Source organism: Schistocerca cancellata, chromosome 2 (assembly GCF_023864275.1).
Source record: "Schistocerca cancellata isolate TAMUIC-IGC-003103 chromosome 2, iqSchCanc2.1, whole genome shotgun sequence".
NCBI classification, from domain to species: Eukaryota; Metazoa; Arthropoda; class Insecta; order Orthoptera; family Acrididae; genus Schistocerca; species Schistocerca cancellata.
The window spans coordinates 459819878-459847730 of NC_064627.1; the positions used below are offsets into that span (position 1 = coordinate 459819878).

General features: G+C 42.9%; 1 protein-coding gene across 1 annotated transcript in view; it reads right to left on the reverse strand.

Annotated features, from left to right (window-relative positions):
* The window catches only part of LOC126161959 (SET domain-containing protein SmydA-8), a 255456-nt gene that overhangs the window by 94805 nt on the left and 132798 nt on the right, over nt 1–27853 (reverse strand). Inside the window, exons 4-5 of the mRNA XM_049918143.1 lie at nt 26517–26699; nt 14006–14232 (exon numbers count right to left, since the gene is read on the reverse strand). Coding sequence (XP_049774100.1) covers nt 14006–14232; nt 26517–26699 — 410 coding nt within the window. The remainder of the gene's footprint in view (nt 1–14005; nt 14233–26516; nt 26700–27853) is intronic.

Here is a 27853-nt window from a genome sequence, read left to right on the forward strand (position 1 = left end):
GCATAATCACTGTAGAATCTTAGGGGTATCTCGTCTGGTCCGGATGCTTTTCCGCTACTAAGTGATAGCAGTTGTTTTTCAATTCCGATATCGTTTATTTCAATATTTTCCATTTTGGCGTCCGTGCGACGGCTGAAGTCAGGGACCGTGTTACGATTTTCCGCAGTGAAACAGTTTCGGAACACTGAATTCAGTATTTCTGCCTTTCTTCGGTCGTCCTCTGTTTCGGTGCCATCGTGGTCAACGAGTGACTGAATAGGGGATTTAGATCCGCTTACCGATTTTACATATGACCAAAACTTTTTAGGGTTCTTGTTTAGATTGTTTGCCAATGTTTTATGTTCGAATTCGTTGAATGCTTCTCTCATTGCTCTCTTTACGCTCTTTTTCGCTTCGTTCAGCTTTTCCTTATCAGCTATGATTCGACTACTCTTAAACCTATGATGAAGCTTTCTTTGTTTCCGTAGTACCTTTCGTACATGATTGTTATACCACGGTGGATCTTTCCCCTCGCTTTGGACCTTAGTCGGTACGAACTTATCTAAGGCGTACTGGACGATGTTTCTGAATTTTTTCCATTTTTGTTCCACATCCTCTTCCTCAGAAATGAACGTTTGATGGTGGTCACTCAGATATTCTGCGATTTGTGCCCTATCACTCTTGTTAAGCAAATATATTTTCCTTCCTTTCTTGGCATTTCTTATTACACTTGTAGTCATTGATGCAACCACTGACTTATGATCACTGATACCCTCTTCTACATTCACGGAGTCGAAAAGTTCCGGTCTATTTGTTGCTATGAGGTCTAAAACGTTAGCTTCACGAGTTGGTTCTCTAACTATCTGCTCGAAGTAATTCTCGGACAAGGCAGTCAGGATAATGTCACAAGAGTCTCTGTCCCTGGCTCCAGTTCTGATTGTGTGACTATCCCATTCTATACCTGGTAGATTGAAGTCTCCCCCTACTACAATAGTATGATCACGAAACTTCTTCACGACGTTCTGCAGGTTCTCTCTGAGGCGCTCAACTACTACGGCTGCTGATGCAGGTGGTCTATAGAAGCATCCGACTATCATATCTGACCCACCTTTGATACTTAGCTTAACCCAGATTATTTCACATTCGCATTCGCTAATAACTTCACTGGATATTATTGAATTCTTTACTGCTATAAATACTCCTCCACCATTGGCGTTTATCCTATCCTTGTGGTATATATTCCATTCTGTGTCTAGGATTTCGTTACTGTTCACTTCCGGTTTTAACCAACTTTCCGTTCCTAATACTATATGCGCACTATTTCCTTCAATAAGAGATACTAATTCAGGAACCTTGCCCTGGATACTCCTGCAGTTTACCAATATTACGTTAACTTTTCCTGTTTTTGGTCTCTGAGGACGGACGTTCTTTATCAACGATGATAATGTCCTCTCTGGTAAGCCGTCAGGTATTTTATCGTTTCGCCCAAGGGGGGGTCCCTCTAACCTAAAAAACCCCCGTGTGCACGCCACACGTACTCTGCTATCCTAGTAGCTGCTTCCGGTGTGTAGTGCACGCCTGACCTGTCTAGGGGGGCCCTACAGTTCTCCACCCAATAACGGAGGTCGATGAATTTGCAACCATTATAGTCGCAGAGTCGTCTGAGCCCTCCACACGGCTCCAAACCAGAGGACCGCGATCGACTCTGGGCACTATGCTGCAGATATTAAGCTCAGCTTGCACTCCGCGTGCGATGCTGGTTGTCTTCACCAAATCAGCCAGCCGCCGGAAGGAACCAAGGATGGCCTCAGAACCCAAGCGGCAGGCGTCATTCGTTCCGACATGTGCTACTATCTGCAGCCGGTCACACCCAGTGCGTTCAATAGCTGCCGGAAGGGACTCCTCCACATTACGGACGAGACCCCCCGGCAAGCACACCGAGTGCACACTGGCATTCTTCCCCGACCTACCCGCTATTTTCCTGAGGGGCTCCATAACCCGCCTAACGTTGGAGCTCCCTATAACTAATAGGCCCGCCCTCTGTGACTGTCGGGACCTTGCCGGAGAATCGGCCACTGGCCCAACAGGCGAGGCATCCTGTGGTGGCTCGGAAACGATGTCATCACCACTAGGAAGCACCCCGTACCTGTTGGAAAGGGGTAAGGCAGCCGCCACGCGGACAGATCCCACCTTCGCCTTTCGGCCAGGCACGCGCGAGCCCACCACTGTCCGCCATTCACCCTGGAGTGATGGGTGACCGGTAAGATGCTCACTGCCGGAAGACGCAGCGACATCAGGGGTTCCATGTGATTCCAAGGCCACCGAAGTAGGCATAGGTCTTACCACAGTTGCCCCAACGCCACTACGAGCCGACGCCTGCGCCTCGAGCTCGATGAGCCTAACAGACAAAGCCTCCACCTGCCCCCGAAGAGTGGCCAATTCTCCTTGCGTCCGCTCACAACAACCAATGTTTACCCTTCCCTATACGGTGACAAATTCCCAAGATAATCTTCTGATGAGCTACTCTGATAATCAAGAAACACTCACTGAAATACGCTAGGTTTTCCCAGAAAAACTATTTAAAAGCTAAGCGCAGCAAATAAGTACAAAAACGCTTTATACAAACAGTACTCGCTGCTGCTGGTGCTCTCGCTCTGGCTGTCACAAGACAACTGCTGATTCAAGTGACTAGTGGCTAACGGCCGCGAAACAAACAAAAGACGGTTTTAGGGCGCTTTCTGTTCTAAACGATCAAGAAAACACTAAGAAATCTAACACGAAACTACGTAAAGTTTTATCAAGAACTGTTAGTTACTATGCAGAGCAGATAAACACAAATAGAATCCCTTCCTTAGTGGAAGGTCGTAAACAAAATGCAAAATAAACGCTTTATACAAACAGTACTCGCTGCTGCTGGTGCTCTCGCTCTGGCTGTCACAAGACAACTGCTGATTCAAGTGACTAGTGGCTAACGGCCGCGAAACAAACAAAAGACGGTTTTAGGGCGCTTTCTGTTCTAAACGATCAAGAAAACACTAAGAAATCTAACACGAAAACTACGTAAAGTTTTATCAAGAACTGTTAGTTACTATGCAGAGCAGATAAACACAAATAGAATCCCTTCCTTAGTGGAAGGTCGTAAACAAAATGCAAAATAAACGCTTTATACAAACAGTACTCGCTGCTGCTGATGCTCTCGCTCTGGCTGTCACAAGACATGGGACAGGGCAGTAGCGCCCAGGCCTCCAGATTCTGCTAGAAAACATTTGTGAAAGCACAAGGCTTCTAACGAGTTTATGGCCATTGTTTGGAAAGTTCCAAATAGATTCAATGAGGGGATAACGAACTTTTTATGGAAGGCATCCAAGTCATGCTTTCAGCAAAGACACGGCGTAAATGCGTGGGAAAGAGGGTGCGAAGCTGAATCTTTTTTCCTTCTCTTCAAAAATGGTTCAAATGGCTGTGAGCACTATGGGACTTAACTACTGAGGTCATCAGTCCCCTAGAACTTAGAACTACTTAAACCTAACTAACCTAAGGACATCACACACATCCATGCCCGAGGCAGGATTCGAACCTGCGACCGTAGCGGTCACGCGGTTCCAAACTGACGCGCTTAGAACCGCACGGCCACACCGGCCGGCCCCTTTTCTTCCAATTAATTTTTAAAGTCGCTAGTTGGTCATATCTGTGTATGCAGAGCAGGGGAGCGGTCTTCCAGCTTCGAATGCCAAGCTCCAGCTCGTGACTGGCTTGTGCTAAAGTGGGTGTAGTCTAAGCATGCAAATGTGTTATGCTACCGAACTGCGGAGGAAAGCTGTAGAGAAAGAGGATGACACTCTTGTACTGGCGCTTTGCTAGTAAAGAACAGCAGGTCTTTACCTACGTAGTGAGACTTGTGTCCTTTACTAGTGCGCCACTTAGAGCCTGTGCCAGTCACCATCTGAACTGTCAGAGTACTGCTTCATGCGTCACGCGCACAACGAGTTCTGCGTGGGTGTACTTATTTGTTTTGAGTCGGCCGTTTAAACGTTTGACATAGTCTGTCATGCATAGTCGTGACACAGAGTCAAATTGGTTTGGTAGACCAACGAACGGGTCCACCTGCACATTGGAATCCACCGGGGTTTAAGAGCCTCATAGGGAAGTATCTGTGTTCCGAATCAGCCGAACGCGACACTGCGCCATTAATAACAGATTGTCGTTGTCCGTGACTGCAGTCAGCGACCGTCGTGCTGTGCCCCCCCTGACATGTAGAAGGGTAAAGCATTCGCTGCTACGTCATAGGGCTCCAATATATGCTTCTCAGCACCTTGTTCTTTGAAACCATATTTTTATTTATGGAATGGTACAGTGTAGATGCTTGATAGTAGCACAGTTGTGGGCCATACCACAGATTCACATGTATGAAGTCAGATAAGGCGATTAGTTCTGGTTGAAGGTGCAGTGTTGATATCCAGCTGATCACTTTGTTAACCATAGACTGCATATTATTGGAAGCGCTTGTCAGATAAAAATGTTTGTGTGGCGTCTCGTTAGCCACCTTTTGTCGTGTAATTTTAAGAATGAATAAATCAATTGTTTTTTAGACCACAACTCCTCTCAGTGTTCTCATTTACATTACCTTTGTCATTTTATTAAAGTCTTGATTGCGACTGAAGTTGTCGGAAGCTTGCAATTCGTCTGACTAAACGCCTTCTTTGGGTTGGGTTCTTTGGGGGAAGAGACCAAACAGCGAGGTCATCGGTCTCATCGGATTAGGGAAGGATGGGGAAGGAAGTCGGCCGTGCCCCTTCAGAGGAACCATCCCAGCATTTATCTGAAGCGTTCTAGGGAAATCACGGAAAACCTAAATCAGGATGGAAGGAAGAGGGATTGAACCGTTGTCCTCTCGAATGCCAGTCCAGTGTGCTAACCACTGAAACGCCGTCCTTCTGTCAGGGATTTATGTATCAGTTATGTTGATATGTAAGTCAAGTATCATCATGAGCTGATGAATAGTTTTGCTTAAAAGGTATTTTAAAATGGTGTTTTGTTTGTCTGGATAGTCATATTCCACAATAACTATTATATATCAGTTATCATTTGGTTTTTTTTTCTGTCTTATGTGTATCGCAGTGCAAGAGCTTATTACACCAGTAAATGCAGCATTTTGATTCTTATAAATTAACATCAGTTTTTGTTTATGAATGTGGTATACAATTGAAGGGATCAGCGGAAGATAGTGCTAACCCACAAAGGCTTACTTAGAATAGCAATACATGCAAAATTAATTGTTATTAGCGTGCGGTGCATTCGAATATTCAACAGATAAGCTGATCACTCTAACCCTTACTAAACTGAAAGCAAGGCTCTGCGTTTCGACCCAGTCGGGCCAGTAGGGACCGACAGACCACCACGTCATCCTTTGCCAATAGCGGTGTGGAGGGGCATGGGGAAGTAAGTCCCTGGCGGTATAGAGAATCAGACCCACGTCCTCCACATGGCAACCAGACACGCTGACCACTGAGCTACGGAGGCGGACTTATTAAACTGAGAATTAGCCCTCTCTCCCACCAACCCCTGAAGGCATTTATTACTCCTTGATACATGTTTCCATGTCGACAGGTTTTCCCCTTGATTCTCGTTGTAATCGAAACAACTTTGTTTCACATTCGCCCTTAGTGATTTTCAGCTTTTAGGAACCCGGTATTATTTTTGCCACCCCTCTCCCCTCCCATTCGCCCTTACACTTTGCTGCTGACACATCTCCAATTTTCACACACTCTCTCCCTCCTTCTCTCTCTTTCACAACCATGAACACAAAAATATGCTTAAAACACCACCTTCGAGACGTTGGTAGTATTCAAAATACACACGAAAAACAAGTGCACACAAAAATACAGCGCAGAATGCAAAACATGTCAGTCCATATGAAGGGAAGTACGAAGAACCGCAAATGCAGCAGCAGAAGAAAAGTTCCTAAAAGCTGTAAAATATCTAAAGCTGAAAGTGCAGCGAAGTTATATCGACTGCACCGAGGAAAAGACATAAAAAGAAATAATAAAAGTCTTCATTAAATTGTACAGTACATTCATGAGCAAAGAACTGTTTTTAATGTATGAGAGTAAAAAATGTAGAAACATATTATACATGCTGTATTTACAGTACCAGCGCTGATGATACTTTGTCAATAAAACTGAAATGTGTCTTGTGTAACTCTCTTAAATTACAGCACGCGTAAGGCAGAAAACACCAAACGATATCAATTGTGTCTGTCAGGTATACTGAAGAAAATCAACGCTCCGAAACAAACCAAAACTGAAAACATCAAACTTTCCGTTAAGACATTTCAATACGATCATCGTTGTGCACCATCCATATACTGCTCGTCGCTGACCAGATAGTTCTGCATCAGCGACATGCATGTTCCGGCGACGTTTTGATGAGAATCAGTCTTCTCATATACTTTATGTCGCCTTGTACACTAGGTCATTCGTGGAGAAGGTTCCATTGGCGAGTCTTGACAGTACTTGTACAGACACCGGTTTTGCGTAAACATCACGAGAATGGTGTTTATTTCAACTAGAAGTATATTCCTTTTGCAACTGATTCTGTACTATATAGGAGCAGTGAAAGGATGTTATAAAGATAAACAAAATTTTGAGTAAAATGCCTGGCCCATGGGAAGTTCGGTCACTGATTAGTTTTTTGTGCAAACATGACAGACGCGTAAGTTAAACCTCAAATTTACAGGAAAGATAATTAATAGAACGGTAAGTTAACGACGCGTGGACGCCTACCACGATTTGACTGAAATGAAAAACGCGGCCATCTCATTTCTGGAAAAAAAATCATCATGGGTGACGAGACGTGGTGTGATCAATACGCACCTACCACAAAACGACGAAGTGCTGAATGGGTCCCTGATGGACCGCCAAGACCGAAGAAGGTGCGAATGTGACGCACGAGTTGATCAACATCCCAAATGACTTTTCTGACTTTTTCACATAGTTGTATGAATGTTCTATGTTTTGTACTCAAGTAGGGGGAGACTACATAGAGATACAATGCATTAAAATTCCATCTTAACTTTTCTCTATTTTTTATTAAACCAGTGTCGATACTTTGTGGACCGACGGAGTATTATTTGGATTCGAGAGCTTAATATGAATCTTGGCGTACTAGATTCATTTACCTGACGCCTATACAGAATGTCTTTTGCCAGGTGAGGAGGCTACTTCTACCAACGTCAAACGTGTGGCAACTATTGCAGCACCTGTGGCACGAAGGAAGGAAGGAAAGAAGATTGGTGTTTAACGTCCAGTCGACATCGAGGTCATCAGCAAAGGAGCACAAGCTCGGATTGTGTGAAGGATGGGGAAGGAAATCGGCCGTGCCCTTTCAGAGGAACCATCCCGGTATTTGCCAGGAGCGATTTAGAGAAATCACGGAAAACCTAAATGTGGGTGCCCGGACACGGGTTTGAACCGTCGTCTTCCCGAATGCGAATCTAGTGTGCTAACAATTGCACCATGACAAGAGCTTTTTCAGCAGAACATCTATCATTCCTGGGACACCAGCCCGTACGTGTCTCGCCTTAATACCTCGAACTGTTACGTTTTCCAGCAATGTTGTGCTGCTGAAGAGTTGGATCGTAGGACCCAATGGGTTATCCATGGCCACACCATCACTGAGTGCTACGATCGCTAATTTCTACATGGAAAAATTCGAACAATTATCTCTGGAAAAAGCGAATAAGAAACCATGTTGATGGTATCGATACGTGAATGATACATTTGTTGTTTGGTCATATGGCAAAAAAGCTTTAGAGGAATTCTTTTGTTATTTAAATAGTATAAATCCTAAAATTCAGTTTACAATGGAAATGGAGAAAGACAATGCAATATCCTTCTTGGATGTCTTCGTTATGATACAGACTGATGGCAGCTTGAAACATAAAGTCTTTCGGAAGGTTACACATAGTGACAGATACTTGCATAAAGATTCCAATCATCATCCACGACAGAAAAGAGGTGCAATTGAAAGTCTAGTGTACAGAACTAAAAGGATTTGTACCACAGAATACCTGGAAGATTAGTTAAAACATCTAAAGATGGCTTTTGAGAAGAATGGGCACTCTAGTAAGGAAATAAATAGAGTTTTGCGACCGAATAACAGGAGGCCTAAGGACAACGATAGGACACAACGATTGAAGAACACGGTTTCTCTACCCTTCATCAAAAACGTAACGGATCGAATCGGCAAGATTTTAAGGAAACATAACGTTCGACCGATTTTCAGACCAACTAAGAAAATAGGCCAAGCACTTCGTTCCGTTAAGGATAAACGTCCCCGTGTGTCTGCAAGTGGTGTATACAAGATTCCGTGTACGTGTGGTAAGGTCTGCATTGGAACTACAAAGAGAAGTGTGAATACACAATTGAAGGAATATAAAAGTCTTTGCCGACTAGGGAAAACAGACAAGTCAGCTGTGGCGGAACATGCTCTTCAGTCAGGTGATCACGTAGTGAAATTTTCGGAAACTGAAGTTTTATGTACTATGACGAACTATTATCCACGGCTACATAGAGAAGCCATCGAAATACATAAACATGGGGATAATTTTAACAGAAAACAAGAAGCCATGAAACTCAGCGATATATGGACAACAGAATCGATGAGAAGTTTTTATGTTTAACATACTATGATCGATAGTTGTTTTATCTTTGATAAGGTTTATCTCTACTATCACTTGAAATCCAGACCACGCCCACTTTCCACGGTATTTAGGCCTCTCTCCGACGCCCGAATCGTCAGTCGGTAAGACTCAGCACAACCAGGAGCACCTCCGAAGATGTCCAACGTAGCCTTGGACGAAACGTCAGGGATAGAAGAGTTTCATCTCTCACAGCCACCCATTCGTCTTATACTATATTTCTTCACCCTGTTTCAGTCAATCGTTGCCTAACGCTTCCTCTGAAACTCTCGACAACCTCCGGTTCTTACAGCTTATCCATGTCCCATTTCCTTTATTTCCTACCCTTCTGCAATCTCTCCAGTTTTAATCTACAACTTATAACTAATAATATGGTCAGGGTACACATCTGCTCCTGGAAATGTCTTTCGACTTAAAACTATGGTTTCGGAGTCTCTTACTTACATTATGTAATCTGTTTAAAACCGGCCTGGGGCTCGAGATCTCTTCCACATATGCACCATTCTTTCATGATTTTTAAATCGAGTATTAGCGATGATTAAATTGTGCTCTGCACAATTCTACCATGCTGCTTCCTTTTCCCTTCTTTCCCCATAGGCCATGTTCTCCTACTATTTTTCCTTCTCTTCCTTTTCCTACTATCTAATTTCAGTCCGTCATTACAATTAAATTTTCACTTCTCATAACTATCTGAATGATTTCTTTTATCTCATTGTACATTCTTTTAATTTCTTCATTGTCTGCGGCGCTGAGTGGCATGTTGGTTGTTGGCTCCACGTCTGGCTTGGCTACGACAATGCATTCACTAAGCTATCCACAGAAGCTTACCTGCGTTCCTATTTTCTTATTCATTAACAGACCCACTCTTGCATTACCTCTGTTTAATTTTGTATTTACAACCCATTAGTGACCTGACCAGAAGTTTCTGTCACTGCACTTCACTAACTCCCATTATGTCTAACTTCAACTTATCCCTATCCCTTTTTAAATTCTCTAGCATACTTACCCGATTAAGGGATTTAATATTCGAATCCCCGAGCCGCAGAATGCGAGTTCTGCATTACCTGACTGAGACTTCCTCTTGAGTAGTTCGCTCCCGGAGATCCGACTGGGAGAGCATTTTACTTCCTTTTACCGAAGAGGATGTTGGGGTTGTTTGGGGGAATAGACCAGACAGCGAGGTTATCGAGCTAATCGGATTAGGGAAGGACGGGGAAGGAAGTCGGCCGTGTCCTTTCAAAGGAGCCATCCCATCGCCTGGAGCGATTTAGGGAAATCATGGATAACCTGAATCAGAATAGCCGGACGTGGGATTGAACCTTCGTCCTCCCGATTGCGAGTCCAGTGTGCTAGCCACTGCGCCACCTCGCTAGGTGAAGAGGATGCCGTGATCATTTAACTATACAGTTGGATGCCCTAGAGGATACTAACTCTATGATAGATTCCTTGTTCACATTTTATACTTACAATCTGACAAACCGCAGATCACGTTGCATGATCAATGTTACATCATCAGTCTTCATCAATCTGTTACCTATAAACAGTTTTCTACAGGGCGCTACAGAGATATGTTAAGACGTGTATGGAAACGATCTGGCTGTATAGTTGATATTTCTGATGCATGCCATGTTGTAAGTAGGTTGTTTAGGTTTTTATGTTGGTAACGCCATGTAGCGCTCTATATGAAAATCACTGACTGTGCTGTGTGCAGTCTGTGGCTGGTTTGCATTGTTGGAATTTGCTATTGTAATGTTTGTTAGTTGGCTGTTAACAGCGCGTAGCGTTGCGCAGTTGGAGGTGAGCCGCCAGCAGTGGTGGATGTCGGGAGAGAGATGGCAGAGTTTTGAGAGCGGATGATCTGGGCGTATGTCCATCAGAGACAGTAAATTTGTAAGACTGGATGTCATGAACTGATATATGTATATATTATGACTTTTGAACACTATTAAGGTAAATACATTGTTTGTTCTCTATCAAAGTCTTTCATTTGCTAACTATGCCTAACAGTAGTTAGTCCTTCAGTAGTTAGAATCTTTTATTTAGCTGGCAGTATTGGCGCTTGCTGTATTGCTGTAGTTCGAGTAACGAAGATTTTTGTGAGGTAAGTGATTCATGAAAGGTATAGGTTATTGTTAGTCAGGGCCATTCTTTTGTAGGGATTATTGAAAGTCAGATTGCGGTGAGCTAAAAATATTGTGTGTCAGTTTAAGCACAGCTATTTATATTTTTTCTAAGGGGACGTTTCAATGTGATCGCTGTGGCTTTTAGTGTTGGACTCATGCAGTATGGGTACTCCGAAAATGACGTAGCACGTCCACATGTACCATAGTCAAGCGTGCATTCTATTCCACTAAGCTGTGTTTTAATCAATTAATTGAAACTACACAATACTCTTCGATGGCGAATAAGGGAGGATCTACCACAACACAGCAACCTCTGTTCTGAGAGATACTCATTTGAGGTAGAGCATGTGTTAACATACAGGGTGCAGAAAAACAACCGAATAATAAGATCAGAAAACGCAGTGTTGTGGAACTACATGAAACAACAAGCAGTCAGAGGCGAGAGCGTAAGTTTGTGTATTTAAACTGAATAGCTCCAGCAAACAGCTGTTACGGTGAAGAATGGAGTTACTAATTAAATTAGCCGAAAATAATTGTTTCCTATGATCAGTCAAAGCCAAGAAAACTTAATATTGCCATCGATGGCTAGCTGCGTTGCAATTTTCTGTAATGTTGACGGGAACACCTACAGTGGAGCACAACAACCACAGCACAATACTGCAGCCCTTTATTCGGATAAAACTACATTGCTTAGACACAACCAAACACGTTCGCTTTCTGGACAAGCTTCCGAGCGCTCGTCTCTGACTGGCTGTCGTTTTATGGCCGCACCTCCACAGTGGTGCGTTTTCGTCCTATGGTCACGTGCAAAATTTTGTTCTATTAGACGTGAGGTTGCTTTTATCCGCAACATAGCACTGTTAGTACCATATGTTTAACTTTTGCCGGATAAATATTTATTTTCGAGTTCTGTGAATCCACTGCTTATAATTCTCTGTTACACAGTTGTGTGTGCTTTATTTCCAGTGGGTTGTGCTTCTGTAGCCTTAGACAATGATTTTACACAAATACTGAGTTTTAAAAACAAATAAGCTTGATAGGTAGTAGAATATGCTGCATCCTACAGAAAGTAAATAGTCACTTTTACAATTACAGTATTTACTTGCTATCAAACATTGTTGTATCTGGCCACATTTAAAGTCAACAAGAAAATAAGGAAAGTAAAAGGAACTGGCTCTGGAGATTCCATAAGTCCAGCGTCTGACACAGGATGCAATCAGTGACGCTTCATAGTAATAGCGTGGGCAAGTTTAGAGCTTCCCACCCGACATAGGTCACGGTAGCACAGGTATCATGAGGGACTGTGTTAGAGTTTATCATCTCTCGTCGAGGATTACTGACAGTCATTGTTCTGTGGTGGGCGACGACGAATCAGGTAGTCTAGTGGAGTGGAGCGATGTCGTACTCAAGAGCCCAGAGGCAACGGCACTGAGAAGACCGTGGTCGGCGACCTTCTGCTTCAGGTGGGTGCTCGAAGAACACTCGCTTCCGCTTGCCCTGCGGCAGATTATACAGGGCTATTACAAATGATTGAAGCGATTTCATAAATTCACTGTAGCTCCATTCATTGACATATGGTCACGACACGCTACAGATACAAAGAAAAACTCATAAAGTTTTGTTCGGCTGAAGCCGCACTTCAGGTTTCTGCCGCCAGAGCGCTCGAGAGCGCAGTGAGGCAAAATGGCGACAGGAGCCGAGAAAGCGTATGTCGTGCTTGAAATGCACTCACATCGTCAGTCATAACAGTGCAACGACACTTCAGGACGAAGTTCAACAAAGATCCACCAACTGCTAACTCCATTCGGCGATGGTATGCTCAGTTTAAAGCTTCTGGATGCCTCTGTAAGGGGAAATCAACGGGTCGGCCTGCAGTGAGCGAAGAAACGGTTGAACGCGTGCGGGCAAGTTTCACGCGTAGCCCGCGGAAGTCGACGAATAAAGCAAGCAGGGAGCTAAACGTACCACAGCCGACGGTTTGGAAAATCTTACGGAAAAGGCTAAAGCAGAAGCCTTACCGTTTACAATTGCTACAAGCCCTGACACCCGATGACAAAGTCAAACGCATTGAATTTTCGGCGCGGTTGCAACAGCTCAGTGATGAAGCAACATTTTTTCTTAATGGTGAAGTGAACAAACACAATGTGCGAATATGGGCGGTAGAGAATGCTCACGCATTCGTGCAGCAAATTCGCAATTCACCAAAAGTTAACGTGTTTTGTGCAATCTCACAGTTTAAAGTTTACGGCCCCTTTTTCTTCTGCGAAAGAAACGTTACAGGACACGTGTATCTGGACATGCTGGACAATTGGCTCATGCCACAACTGGAGACCGACAGCGCCGACTTCATCTTTTAACAGGATGGTGCTCCACCGCACTTCCATCATGATGTTCGGCATTTCTTAAACAGGAGATTGGAAAACCGATGGATCGGTCGTGGTGGAGACCATGATCAGCAATTCATGTCATGGCCTCCACGCTCTCCCGACTTAACCCCATGCGATTTCTTTCTGTGGGGTTATGTGAAAGATTCAGTGTTTAAACTTCCTCTACCAAGAAACGAGCCACAACTGCGAGCTCGCATCAACGACGCTTTCGAACTCATTGATGGGGACATGCTGCGCCGAGTGTGGGAGCAACTTGATTATCGACTTGATGTCTGCCGAATGACTAAAGGGGCACATATCGAACATTTGTGAATGCCTAAAAAACCTTTTTGAGTTTTCGTATGTGTGTGCAAAGCATTGTGAAAATATCTCAAATAATAAAGTTATTGTAGAGCTGTGAAATCGCTTCAATCATTTGTAATAACCCTGTATTGCTCTTTTCGTTGCTCTACAGGCGGTCGACTTGCATGTGGCAGAGGCGCTAAATCTGCTACGATGTCCACGGTGTCTTCCACTGTTGCGTTTTCGTCCGTCAATGGCAAAGATGGAGACACATTTCCATATTACAATTTTTTTCCGTTTTCACGGTTTGCATCGTGGTACTACCGTTGTGACAACGCAGTTACTTTTACCTCCATTACACAGGTATCAGTACATAGTGATTTCTTGTAGTTAAACTAGTATTGAGAGGGAGATTTCCGATCAAAACAAAGCAAACAATGCAAGTTATGCAGGTGATGTGACACGTTTTTTTAACGTGTTATTTATGTGAGGTTTTGGTGTGAACGGTGCAGCAGTTTGCAAGGGCGGGTACTCACCGAGAGGGTCGGCGGAGAGCAGCACGCCGTTGTCGCACTTGCTGCACTTGAGCGTGCTGAGGTTGGTGCCCAGCTCGGTGGGGTCCTTGCAGCGCTCGCAGCTGCACTCGAAGAACTTGCCGCGCGACAGCATCTCTCGCCGCACCATCGTGGGGTCCAGCGAGTGCGTGTACGACGTGAACAACTCGCCGCCCGCCGGCACGCGCACCGTCACGTGCAGCTTCAGCCTGCCGCACCACCAACACCGCCTCCACCAAGTTATCTCTTACTTCCTTTGTACACTATTCCCTCATCACTTTACACACATCGATCAAACACAAACCACAATATCTCAAACGAGCCAAAACAAAAAAGCAATTGTTGCTTACATCGTTGCTCTATCTACTCACTGCCACAATCCACAAACACACACACACACACACACACACACACACACACACAATCAAACACAAACATACACATATAGAAAACTTTACTTTTTGTCTGGGGTACTTTGCCCCAGAAAAAACTTAAAATAACTCCAATAGCCCAATTCTACATCTACATCTACATCTATACTCCGCGAGCCACCTTACGGTGTGTGGCGGAGGGTACTTATTGTACCACTATCTGATCCCCCCTTCCCTGTTCCATTCACGAATTGTGCGTGGGAAGAACGACTGCTTGTAAGTCTCCGTATTTGCTCTAATTTCTCGGATCTTTTCGTTGTGATCATTACGCGAGATATATGTGGGCGGTAGTAATATGTTGCCCATCTCTTCCCGGAATGTGCTCTCTCGTAATTTCGATAATAAACCTCTCCGTATTGCGTAACGCCTTTCTTGAAGTGTCCGCCACTGGAGCTTGTTCAGCATCTCCGTAACGCTCTCGCGCTGACTAAATGTCCCCATGACGAATCGCGCTGCTTTTCGCTGGATCATGTCTATCTCTTCTATTAATCCAACCTGGTAAGGGTCCCATACTGATGAGCAATACTCAAGAATCGGACGAACAAGCGTTTTGTAAGCTACTTCTTTCGTTGATGAGTCACATTTTCTTAGAATTCTTCCTATGAATCTCAACCTGGCGCCTGCTTTTCCCACTATTTGTTTTATGTGATCATTCCACTTCAGATCGCTCCGGATAGTAACTCCTAAGTATTTTACGGTCGTTACCGCTTCCAATGATTTACCACCTATGGCATAATCGTACTGGAATGGATTTCTGCCCCTATGTATGCGCATTATATTACATTTATCTACGTTTAGGGAAAGCTGCCAGCTGTCGCACCATGCATTAATCCTCTGCAGGTCTTCCTGGAGTACGTACGAGTCTTCTGATGTTGCTACTTTCTTGTAGACAACCGTGTCATCTGCAAATAGCCTCACGGAGCTACCGATGTTGTCAACTAAGTCATTTATGTATATTGTAAACAATAAAGGTCCTATCACGCTTCCTTGCGGTACTCCCGAAATTACCTCTACATCTGCAGATTTTGAACCGTTAAGAATGACATGTTGTGTTCTTTCTTCTAGGAAATCCTGAATCCAATCACAAACCTGGTCCGATATTCCGTAAGCTCGTATTTTTTTCACTAAACGTAAGTGCGGAACCGTATCAAATGCCTTCCTGAAGTCCAGGAATACGGCATCAATCTGCTCGCCAGTGTCTACGGCACTGTGAATTTCTTGGGCAAATAGGGCGAGCTGAGTTTCACATGATTCTGGGGAATCCTCAGCTTCTGGGCAGTTTATATGCTCGCGTAAGCTGTCGCTAGCACACTACTCGGCAAAGATGAAGCTCGAAGATCGATCGTAGGAGCTGCATCAAGCGCACCTATCACGAGAGAGACCAGAGACACACTCACAAGCAACAAACCGCCAACGCCCTCTCGACAGCAAGCATTTAGGCTGCCGCCACTGACCGGAGGGCGTGATTAACTCACACTCCAGTTTGGCGTCTGTCAGTCCACTTGCAGAATGGATCACAGGCTACGATAGTACATATAAATCAGAATTGTGACTATAGCAAGATTACCGGTATTGTCTGCAAGAGGACTATTACTGTCGAGCTTGTACCACAACTTATGGACTCTATTCAAGTTAAGTAGCAGCTGCCTGTTCGTGTAAATTAAGAACTGCGTTAATCCATGTGTGCCTTTGTGTTGCAGAAAGAGGATTCCGGCCACCCATAACAACATCCTCTTCCTTGCTTTCTACAGTACAAGACTCTACTGTGGCGACGAGTATACAACAGTGGCGACGAGGATACTACTGTTTTCCTTGATTATCAGGTGAATATTGGGCTTGGAAATCCCTTCCCAAATCTCTCATTTGGGAAGCCCATGCCGCACTGCCAGCCTAATGGGATGATTGGCTGAAAAGAACAAAGCTGTACAACAACCCACTCAATTCCGTTGTGTAAGAAATGATAGGTGGAAAAATACGATAGAGGCTCTAATGACGGAATTTTAACGCCTCCAACCTACAAGAAATGCACATGACATAAAAAAATACTGCCTCAACCATTCAGAATTTTTGTTAGTTGAAAACATAGCCGCACCTAATTTTGAATGATAGTTATTTGGGGTCGAATATGGACACAGCTGGAGATGTCGTGAACCTGACCAATACATTTCCTCCATGCATTACTGGATGTTATTATTTAAGCGACATTTCACGACTCGCGTTATACTCTTAATTATTTACCCTATTTATTATGCGTTCCTGGACTGGACTCCCATTTTCAGTTGTTGAAATGTATGCCTATAACAATTACGACGAAAACCTCACAGATATAGTGACATCTAGTTAAAAGTACTTGATTTCTCTGGTACATAAATCCTTAAACTAATGATAGGCGTGAGATTTTCTTATAACGAGGTGGAAAGATTACCACATAGAACGTTAAACCAAAGCATTTTCCCATCTGACATCACTGTCGAGAAGCTGTAGCAGTGCAAAACGTTCGGGTATGGCACTACTCCGCATAAACTAACGTTAATTTACTAAAAGTAAAGGGCAATGTAATGAATTAGCGGTACGTTTTTAACAATTTCCACAAAGAAACTCTATTTCGGAATCTGGCAGAAAGCCTACAGAGATTCTGGTCATACATAAAGCACACCAGTGGCAAGACGCAATCAATACCTTCACTGCGCGATAACAACGGTGAAGTCACTGATGACAGTGTCACTGAAGCAGAGTTATTAAAACACGGTTTTCCGAAACTCCTTCACCAAAGAGGACGAAGTAAATATTCCTAAATTCCAATCAAGAAAAACTGCCAAGATGAGAAACATAGAAGCATATATCCTCGGTAAAGGAAAGCAGCTTAAATCACTTAATAAAGGCAAAGCCTCCGGTCCAGATTGAATACCAGTCAGGTTCCTTTCAGAGAATGCTCGCCCACAGAAAGATCCGTACCTAAAGACTGGAAAATTTCTCAAGTCACACCAATAACCAAAAATGGAAGTAGGAGTAATCCGCTGAATTACGCTACCACTTTATCATTAACGTCGATTTGCAGTAGGGTTTTGGAACATATACTGTGATCGAACATTATGACGTACCTCGAAGAAAACGATTTATTGACATACAATAAGCACGGATTCGGAAAATATCGTTCTTGTGAAACACAACTAGCTCTTTATAGCCGTGAAGTAATAAGTGCTATCGACAGGGGATGTCAGATCGATTCCATATTTTAAGATTTCCAGAAGGCTTTAGACACCGTTCCTCACAAGCGTCTTCTAACCAAACAGCGTGCCTACGGAGTATCGCCTCAGTTGTGCAACTGGATTCGTGATTTCCTGTGAGAAAGGTCACAGTTCGTAGTAATAGACGGAAAGTCATCGAATAAAACAGAAGTAATATCCGGCGTTGCCCAAAGAAGTGTTATAGGCCCTCTATTGTTCCTGATCTATATTAACGACATAGGAGACTATCTGAGTAGCCGTCTTAGATTGTTTGCAGATGATGCTGTCATTTACCATCATCAGATGACCAAAACGAATGGCAAAATGATTTAGATAAGATATCTGTATGGTGTGAAAAGTTGCAACTGACCCTGAATAAATAAACGTGTGAAGTCATTCACATGAGTACTAAAAGAAATCCGCTAAATTTGGATTACGAGATAATTCCCACAAATCTGAAGGCCGTAAATTCAATTAAATACTTGGGGATTACAATTAGAAATAACCTAAATTGAAACGATCACATAGATAATATTGTGGGTAGAGCAAACCAAAGACTGCAATTCATTGGCAGAACAATTAGAAGGTGAAACAGGTCTACTAAAGAAACCGCTTGCACCACGGTTATGCGCCCTATTCCGGAGTATTGCTGTGCGGCGTGGGATCCATATCAGGTGGGACTGACGGATGACATCGAAAACGTTCAAAGAAGGGCAGTTCGTTTTGTAGTATCGCAAAATAGGGGAGGTAGTGCCACAAACTTACACATTAATTGGAGTGGGAATCATTAAAACAAAGGAGTTTTTCGTTGCAACGAGATCATATCATGAAATTACAATCACCAGTTTTCTCCTCCGATTGGTAAAAAATTCTGTTTGCGCTCACCTACATAGGGAGAAATGATCATCATTATAATATAAGAGAAATCAGGGCTCGCAGGAAATATTTAAGTGCTCTTTTTTCCCGCGCGCCATTCGAGAGTGGAACGGTAGAGGCAGCTTGAAGGTGATTCATTGAACCCTCTGCCACGCATTATATTGAGAATAGCAGAATAATCACGTAGATGTAAATGTAGAATGTTACTACTTCCTACAGCCATGAACCTCATTTGAGATGGAAGCAGTGAAACAGTTGATTAGGACTACTCTTGAGATATATATTATTTTACTAAATATTTTCTATTAGATAACTTCTAACCTGTCGTCTATCATTTTCAATAGCACTGAAAATGCAATGATCATAAGAGTTTTCAGTGTATTAAGCACATTTTGCAAGTCTCAATCGGCAATAGCCTTTAATATCTTTTTCGTACAGGTACGAAATAATTAAAAAAAACGCCTTATTCTAGTTACGTGAGACTATAAGTATATTGAAGTTTGGTTAACTGACACACTCTGATCAGAATGTCAGGATGATACCGGAAAGAACTGAATACACACCATTTCTGAAAATCCCGCTAATGATTTACCCATCATCTTTGCTGTATATATACTGCACAAAATTTTTCAGGCGAAGAGCGTAAAACCAAAGCTATACTCATACATTCCCGATTGCAAAATGCACTCTTCTTGCGTTTTACGAGATATTTAATATGTTTGCCAGTAAAAACTGTATCATATTGTGTTATTAAACGCAGACATCTCTCAGTAGTGTTAGTAGTATCTTAATTTTATCCTCTTTTTCTGTTTGTATGCTGTAATCTTTTTCTTCTTTGGTGACAGAGCTGTGGAGTGTTTCGTATTCGTTTACGAGTTTAAAGAGCATTCCCTATACTATTTATTTGCGACGCCTATTCACTTGAGGACGGAACATCATCAGAAATCTCTTTAATAAGGAACAACGTAGGCACTGCAGTCAGTTTTAAGATATTCTTTTGTAGAAGTTTCGATTGCTTAGGCTGTGGATCTCGTAAATAATCGTCCTCTTTAAAATATAAGCTACAAATAGTAGCATTTGTAATGTGAATGCCATCACTTCTTCTGCGGAGTTGAACCCACCGAGCACATGTTTCTGGATCTTTGGGAAAACTGTGATAGGTACTACAACTACTTTTAATTTTCTTATTATAAAGTAGTTCTCACATAAAGCTATAGCACAATTCAGCATTATCATTGTCATAGAGAACAAACAAGCTTGATATAACACAAAAATAGCGAGCAACAACACAAGAGCCCGCGAGAACTGAGCAGCGCTTCTCGACAGTGACGCAGTTGGCAGGGAGAAAAATCCCGGTTTCTGCACGATCGTTGCCCTCTGGCCCCGCACACCCTGCCTCACGAAGTAATAAGATGCACGCCAAAGATAATACACGCAACATGTAACAAAAAAGTCATTCACCGGAAGGAAGGTGGGAGAACATCAGGTGTTAGCTTTGACCATAGATAAACATAGACAGGGCATGACTCCACGATCTCTGCAATACGAAGCTTTGAAACCAACGCCCAAGTCACATGATAGGTGGAATAAAACGGAGTCTCTGTCATTAGCGACACAACAACTGAGTGGCGTATTGTGTTAATATTACGTTTGTAGCAGTTCAGTTAACGAAATTCATGACATCAGCATAATATCCGATATTATTCGCACGTATATTTTTTATTGGTCATTATACGGGAAACATTAAATAATGGTGACTGATTAACAAAGGATTTTGCCGATCAAGGCAAAAAAGATTCTAACAAAGAGTGAGATATTCTATCTTTCCGTTTATACTTGCTACAACTGCCTAAATATCTTTGTCAATTTTCCTTACAGTCATATCAAGGGCAATGCAGACCAAATGCACCTCAGATTTCACTATCCGATTCATGTAACAACTCTTTCCCATTTCAGTTAAATGACAGCTACCTCTTTTTTCCTCTAGACGCTAAAGGCGGAGGAAAATAGAATCTAGTGACACAGCATATGGTATTAGTTCTCTTCTAATAAAAAATGCCTTAGTACGTATAAAAAAAATCTGTCGAAAAAAGTTGACACGTGTCGGTTTGTATGAACACTTGCCATAAAATTTTTCCTCTTCCGTGTAACATTCTAACTTTCTTCGTTCTTCATCTGTGGGAAAGTATTCCTAGTACTACTTCATCTGTAGGAAACTATTCCTAGTATTCATGATTTCGTTAAAACGAGTTATTAATTTCGTATCCTTGACAGAAAAAGAGTGAAATAAATATAGCACGTACTTTCATAAGACAGATATAGAAGAAAGAAAACTGGCGTTCTACGGATCGGAGCGCGAAATCTCAGATCCTTAATCGGGCAGGTAGTTTAGAAAATTTAAAAAGGGAAATGGATAGGTTAAAGATAGATATAGGGGGAATTAGTGAAGTTCTGTGGCAGGAGGAACAAGACTTTTGGTCAGGTGAATACACGGTTATAAATACAAAATCAAATAGGGGTAATGCAGGAGTAGGTTTAATAATGAATAAAAAAAAGGAGTGCGGATAAGCTACTACAAACAGCATAGTGAACGCATTATTTTGGCCAAGATAGACACGAAGCCCACGCCTACTACATTAGTAGAAGTTTATATACCAAATAGCTCTGAAGATGACGAAGAAATTGATGAAATGTATGTTGAGATAAAAGAAATTATTCAGGTAGTGAAGGGAGACGAAAATTTAATAGTCGTGGGTGACTGGAATTCGATAGTAGGAAAAGGGAGAGAAGGAAACGTAGTAGGTGAATATGGATTGGGGGTTAGAAATGAAAGAGGAAGCCGCCTGGTAGAATTTTGCACAGAGCATAACTTAATCACAGCTAAAACTTGGTTCAGGAATCATGAAAGAAGGTTGTATACATGGAAGAAGTCTGGAGATACTAGAAGATATCAGATAGATTATATAATGGTAAGACAGAGATTTAGGAACCAGGTTTTAAATTGTAAGACATTTCCAGGAGCAGCTGTGGACTCTGACCACAATCTATTGGTTATGAACTGTAGATTAAAACTGAAGAAACTGCAAAAAGGTGGGAATTTAAGAAGATGGGACCTGGACAAACTGACTAAACCAGAGGTTGTACAGAGTTTCAGAGAGAGCATCAGGGAACAATTGACAGGAATGGGTAGCTTCGAGGGATGAAGTAGTGAAGGCAGCATTGGATCAAGTAGGTAAAAAGAGAGGGCTAGTAGAACTCCTTGGGTAACAGAAGAAATATTGAATTTAATTGATGAAAAGAGAAAATATAAAAATGCAGTAAAGAAAGCAGGCAAAAATGAATACAAACGTCTCAAAAATGAGATCGACAGGAAGTGCAAAATGGCTAAGCAGGGATGGGTAGAGGACAAATGGCAGGATGTAGAGGCTTATCTCACTGGGGGTAAGACAGATACTGCCTACAGAAAAATTAAAGAGACCTTTGGAGAGTAGAGAATCACTTGTGTGAATATAAAGAGCTCAGATGGAAACCCAGTTCCAAGCAAAGAAGGGAAAGCAGAAAGGTGGAAGGAGTATATAGAGGGTCTATACAAGGGCGATGTACTTGAGGACAATGTTATGGAAATGGAAGAGGATGTAGATGAAGATGAAATGGGAGATATGATACTACGTGAATAGTTTGACAGAGCACTGAAAGACCTGAGTTGAAACAAGGCCCCGGGAGTATACAACATTCCATTAAAACTACTGACAGCCTTGGGAAAGCCAGTCCTGACAAAACTCTACCATCTGGTGAGCAAGGTGTATGAGACACGCGAAATACCATCAAACTTAAAGAAGAATATAATAATTCCAATCCCAAAGAAAGCAGGTGTTGACAGATGTGAAAATTACCGAGCTATTAGTTTAATAAGTCATGGCTGCAAAATACTAACACGAATTCTTTACAGGGGAATGGAAAAACTGGTAGAAGCCGACCTCGGGGAAGATCAGTTAGGATTCCGTAGAAATACTGGAACACGTGAGGCAATACTGACCTTACGACTTATCTTAGAAGATAGATTAAGGAAAGGTAAACCTACGTTTCTAGCATTTGTAGACATAGAGAAAGCTTTTGATAACGTTGACTGGAATACTCTCTTTCAAATTCTGAAGGTGGCAGGGGTAAAATACAGGGAACGAAAGGATATTTACAATTTGTAAAGACATCAGATGGCAGTTATAAGATTCGAGGGACATCAAAGGGAAGCAGTGTTTGGGAAGGGAGTGAGACAGTGTTGTAACCTTTCCCCGATGTTATTCAATCTGTATATTGAGCAAGCAGTAAAGGAAACAAAAGAAAAATTCGGAGTAGATATTAAAATCCATGAAGAAGAAATAAAAACTTTGAGGTTCGCCGATGGCATTGTAATTTTGTCAGAGACAGTAAAGGACTTGGAAGAGCAGTTGAACGGAATGGACAGTGTCTTGAAAGGAGGATATAAGATGAACATCAACAAAAGCAAAACGAGGATAATGGAATGTAGTCGAATTGAGTGATGCTGAGGGAATTAGGTTAGGAAATGAGACACTTAAAGTTGTGAAGGAGTTTTGCTATTTGGGGAGCAAAATAACTGATGATGGTCGAAATAGAGAGGATATAAAATGTAGACTGGCAATGGGAATGAAAGTGTTTCTGAAGAAGAGAAATTTGTTAACATAGAGTACAGATTTAAATGTCAGGAAGTCGTTTCTGAAAGTATTTGTGTGGAGCGCAGCCATGTATGGAAGTGAAACATGGACGATAAATAGTTTGGACAAGAAGAGAATAGAAGCTTTCGAAATGTGGTGCTACAGAAGAATGCTGAAGATTAGATGGGTAGACCACATAACTAATGAGGAGGTATTGAATAGAATTGGGGAGCAGAGGGGTTTGTGGCACAGCTTGACTAGAAGAAGGGATCGGTTGGTAGGAGATGTTCTGAGGCATCAAAGGATCACCAATTTAGTATTGGAGGGCAGCGTGGAGGGTAAAAATCGTAGAGGGAGACCAAGAGATGAATACACTAAGCAGATTCCGAAGGATGTAGGTTGCAGTAGGTACTGGGAGATGAAGAAGCTTGCACAGGATAGAGTAGTATGGAGAGCTGCACCAAACCAGTCTCAGAACTGAAGACCACAACAACAACATAGATGGTAAAGCTGGCATCAGCTTGAAGGTTGGTCTGAGCAGTTTCCTGCTAGTATGCCGTTGCCTTTATCTGAGCTTTAAAGTGATTTACCCAGCCAGCCATAGGTATTTTTCACAGTGGCAAACATGGCTTGAGCTTCAGTCAAAAATCAAATAACTTGGTTTCAGAGAATATCTTAGCAAGCCTTACACATGGTGGTCAGAAACAGTCTGAAAAGCTTGTAAGGGTGCTGCAGGGTAGGTTGTGCTGAGAATTAACTATTAAGAAAAAAATGCGATATCCTTACAAGCTTTTCAGACTGTTTCTGACCACCGAGTATGCCCAATGAGAAATTACTTTCGTTCGCACATGTTTTCATGCAACTAGGCTCCGTACAACTCTACGCCATTACAAATCATTTTGAATGAAGACACAGAGAGCTAGTCAAACAGTTTTAAATATCACCTCGAAAAAATCAAACTGCAACGATGAAACATGATGACGGTGTTAATTCTTCGCTATGCATTCAGCCTTCATGCGACACATTCATCTCAGTGATGGATGACTTGGCGGGGACCTCGGATTCAGCAGTCTGTATTTTGGCTGTTCAGGAAGAATTCAAACTCAAAAATCGAACTGTCGTCATTCTCTAAATGACTGCCACGCTGTCTTTTCTGGCTGCCACGTCGGAAAAATACGGAGGGCGAGGCAAATAAGCTCGAATAAGAAGCATGTGTCTGTCTGTGTCCTGTGCAGAACGAGCTCGCTAACTAAGTAATCTGGATTGGCCTGACACAGCTGCAACATTTTCGCTGCCACGTCCGTTTGGCGGACCTTTCTAAAGCGTGTGACCAGTCGAGGAACCCAGTGGGCAGCGATATCTATCATGGTCAAAATGCCATGAAATCGATGAAATCTGATGCGTGAAGGATTTTCACTTTTTTTATACGCTGGTGTTGGAATCAGAGCCTTCACTTCTCTTATGGTTCCCTGTTCTTCGCAGAAAGATGGTCTGCCATTTCGGTTTTCGTCATTCAGATTTGTTTCACTACACTGGAATCTTTTGCACCACCTAACCACTGTGTAACACAGGGCGCGGTGCGCGAACTTCTTTATTTGAAACGCTCGCCATACAGCGACCTTTACTCATTGTTGTGTGGGGTTGAGCGTTTTCGAAAGGGTGGGATCTAACAATTTTTTAAGGTTAGTTTATCAGCGATCGTGCAGTGGACGAGAGAAGAGTGCGTGTTCCTCTTGGCGAGTTACTTTTCCAATAGCCGTTCCATCATCGCAACGCAGTGTACAGTCACGAAGCGGTTCAATATCGAGCCTGCAAGTCGTGTTCCTGATCGTACATCGATTGTTATGGGGTCGACATGTTTATGGATACTTTTAGCGTGCAGAAATAGAAACCAGGACCTTCAAGAACCACCAGGACACCAGCAAACGTCGAGAAAGTAAGGCAGGCGATTTTCAATTCTCCCAAGCGATCTGCGCGTAAACACGCACCTGCTCTTGCAATTTCTGTTCGCACAGTGAGACGAATTCTTCATGAAGACTTGCAATTTCGTCCATACACACTGGCAGTGACGCACACACTTAATCCAGACAATTTTGTTTCGCAAAAGGAAATGCATGTGAAGCCTAGATCGAAAAGCTGCCTCATGACGTCCTTGTGTTCTTCAGCGAAGAGGCACGTTTTCATTTGTCTGAATGTGTGAATAAACAAAACATGCTACATTGAAGAACTTCACGAGCGGTCCCTGCGTACAGGACGTGTGACTGTCGTTCATCATCCACTATTGGCATTATTGGCTCGTGGTTGTTCGAAGAGAACTATAGGGCATTTACTGTCACTTATGAGCGTTATGTCCATTTGACTGAGGAGTTTTTCTCTTTTCGAACTTGAAGAAATGTGTGTGGGGAATATCAGGTTCCAAGAAGACGGCGCCATGGCTCACATGGCACGAACGTCCATGACCCTCTTGCGGGAAAACTTCCCCGTCCGCGTCATCTGTCTGATCTTCAGTGGCCAGGACGCTCGCCAGATTTTTAGCCTCAACTTTTTCTTATGGGGTTATCTTAATTCCAAGGCGTATACTATTCGTCCACGGACCCTGGCTGAGCAGCAGAACAATATCCGCGCTGCTTTCGCCAACACAGATAGAGACGTGCTGGATAAAGTCGACCAAAACTTCTGTTTCGACTCTCAAAATGCACTGAGCAGAACGGTGGCAATCTTCAGGATATCATTTTCATAACCCAATGAAAACTTTAAATGTAGCTCTATGTAAAGAAGAGAGAATAAAAGTGATATCTCCAATACTTTCTGTTTTATGATTTTTTTAAATAAGGAAGTTCCTATGCTGCACCGTCTATACTGGTCCATTGTTGTGGTACACTTCCGCCAAGTCAACATGTCGTAGCGTTTTTCAAATGTCCAAACAAAGCTAACGCGTAATACTCCACTTTACCAATAGGGTGCACCATTTAATTTTGGCTGCTCTAACGGCATGCTACGGTAATGTGGCGCTGGTATTTACAATATTTATCATGAAAGTAGACATGTCCCTGCAAACAGACAAGAAATTAATTATCTAACCCTTCTTTTTTCAGTGATATTTAAAACTTCGTAACCATCCCTTGTACAACAAAAAGAAAAGAATTAACGATTGCTCCATAAGCTGTCTGCAACTCGCATCACCCATCAGTTTATTGAGATGTTGCTTTCAGTATGATGAGGTCATGCGCTGCCTACACAAGTTGAGGTCTCAGGGTTTGGTACTTGCAGTTTATCTGTCTGGGCTGACCTGTGCTGCTCGCCAGTCTCGGAGCGCGTGGCGATGGTGTGTCCGGTGTTGGCGATGCAGTTGTGGGACAGGATGGCCGTCTGCGGGTAGAGGCCGCGCACCAGGGCGCCGTTCTCGCAGCGCACCTCGAAGCAGTTCACCTCCAGGATGCCGCACACCGTGTGCACCAGCTCCTCGTCGAACCTGCGGGCGGCGACAGGCTTCAGACCACGACACAGTCCGTCTCAGCCCCAGCGCTACGGACCACAGTCCACTGCAATAAGCACACTGCTGACCATTAAAACTGCAACACCAAGAAGGCAGCTCGCAATAATTTTTAGACTGTTATGAAGTGTACTACATGCTTGAATATGCAAATAATTAGCATTTCAGCCGAACTGTTTTAATGGACCTCTTTCTTCCTAAGGTTCCACGAATCTTCTCTCATTTAACGACACTTCTATACAAATATAAAATGAAACTTATTGTCTTTCACCAAATTTACAATCAAGTGTCTTCCACCATATCTATATCACAACCTTACCCAACGAACGCTAGTGATAAAAGATCCCGAACCTCGTGTTCCAAAGATCCATCTCCTACCGACAAGACCAAAGATGACAGTCTCTTCGAGTTGTTAAACTCGAAGCCAAAGACAATATTTACAGAAAATATTATAAGTGAAGAAATTACAGAAATAAATAATTTTACGTTTCTCACAATTACCAATTTGTTTCGGGCCATTAGTTTAAATACGGAGGAATGCAGGAGACTCAGTGAACAAAGAACGTTGCCGCATTTTGTCCGACATTGTCATATAGACTCAGAACCAATCTTAAGGCTATAGGGCGTGTCGCTGGTACACGACACGATCACCTCTTCTTCGCATAACCGGTGACCAGACAGCAGCAGTCGTCACGTTTGTAACGCCGGCCGGTGTAGCCGTGCGGTTCTAGGCGCTTCAGTCTGGAACCGCGTGACCGCTACGGTCGCAGGTTCGAATCCTGCCTCGGGCATGGATGTGTGTGATGTCCTTAGGTTAGTTAGGTTTAATTAGTTCTAAGTTCTAGGCGACTGATGACCTCAGAAGTTAAGTCGCATAGTGCTCAGAGCCAGCCACGCTTGTAACGTGTTAAGTCTTGTGGCTGTGCCCTATCTTCGAGATATCCGTGACGTTATCTTTCAACAACATAACACAACCCTCAAGTTTCCCGTGCTGTATAGACCTACTTAGATGCAGAGAGTGTTCGACTTTTGTCCTGGCCGGCACGTTCTGCAGATTTCTCACCTACTGAAAACATCTCATGAAGGGATGTGGAGAAATTGGCGCGCTATCACTCTCTAGCCACTATGATTGA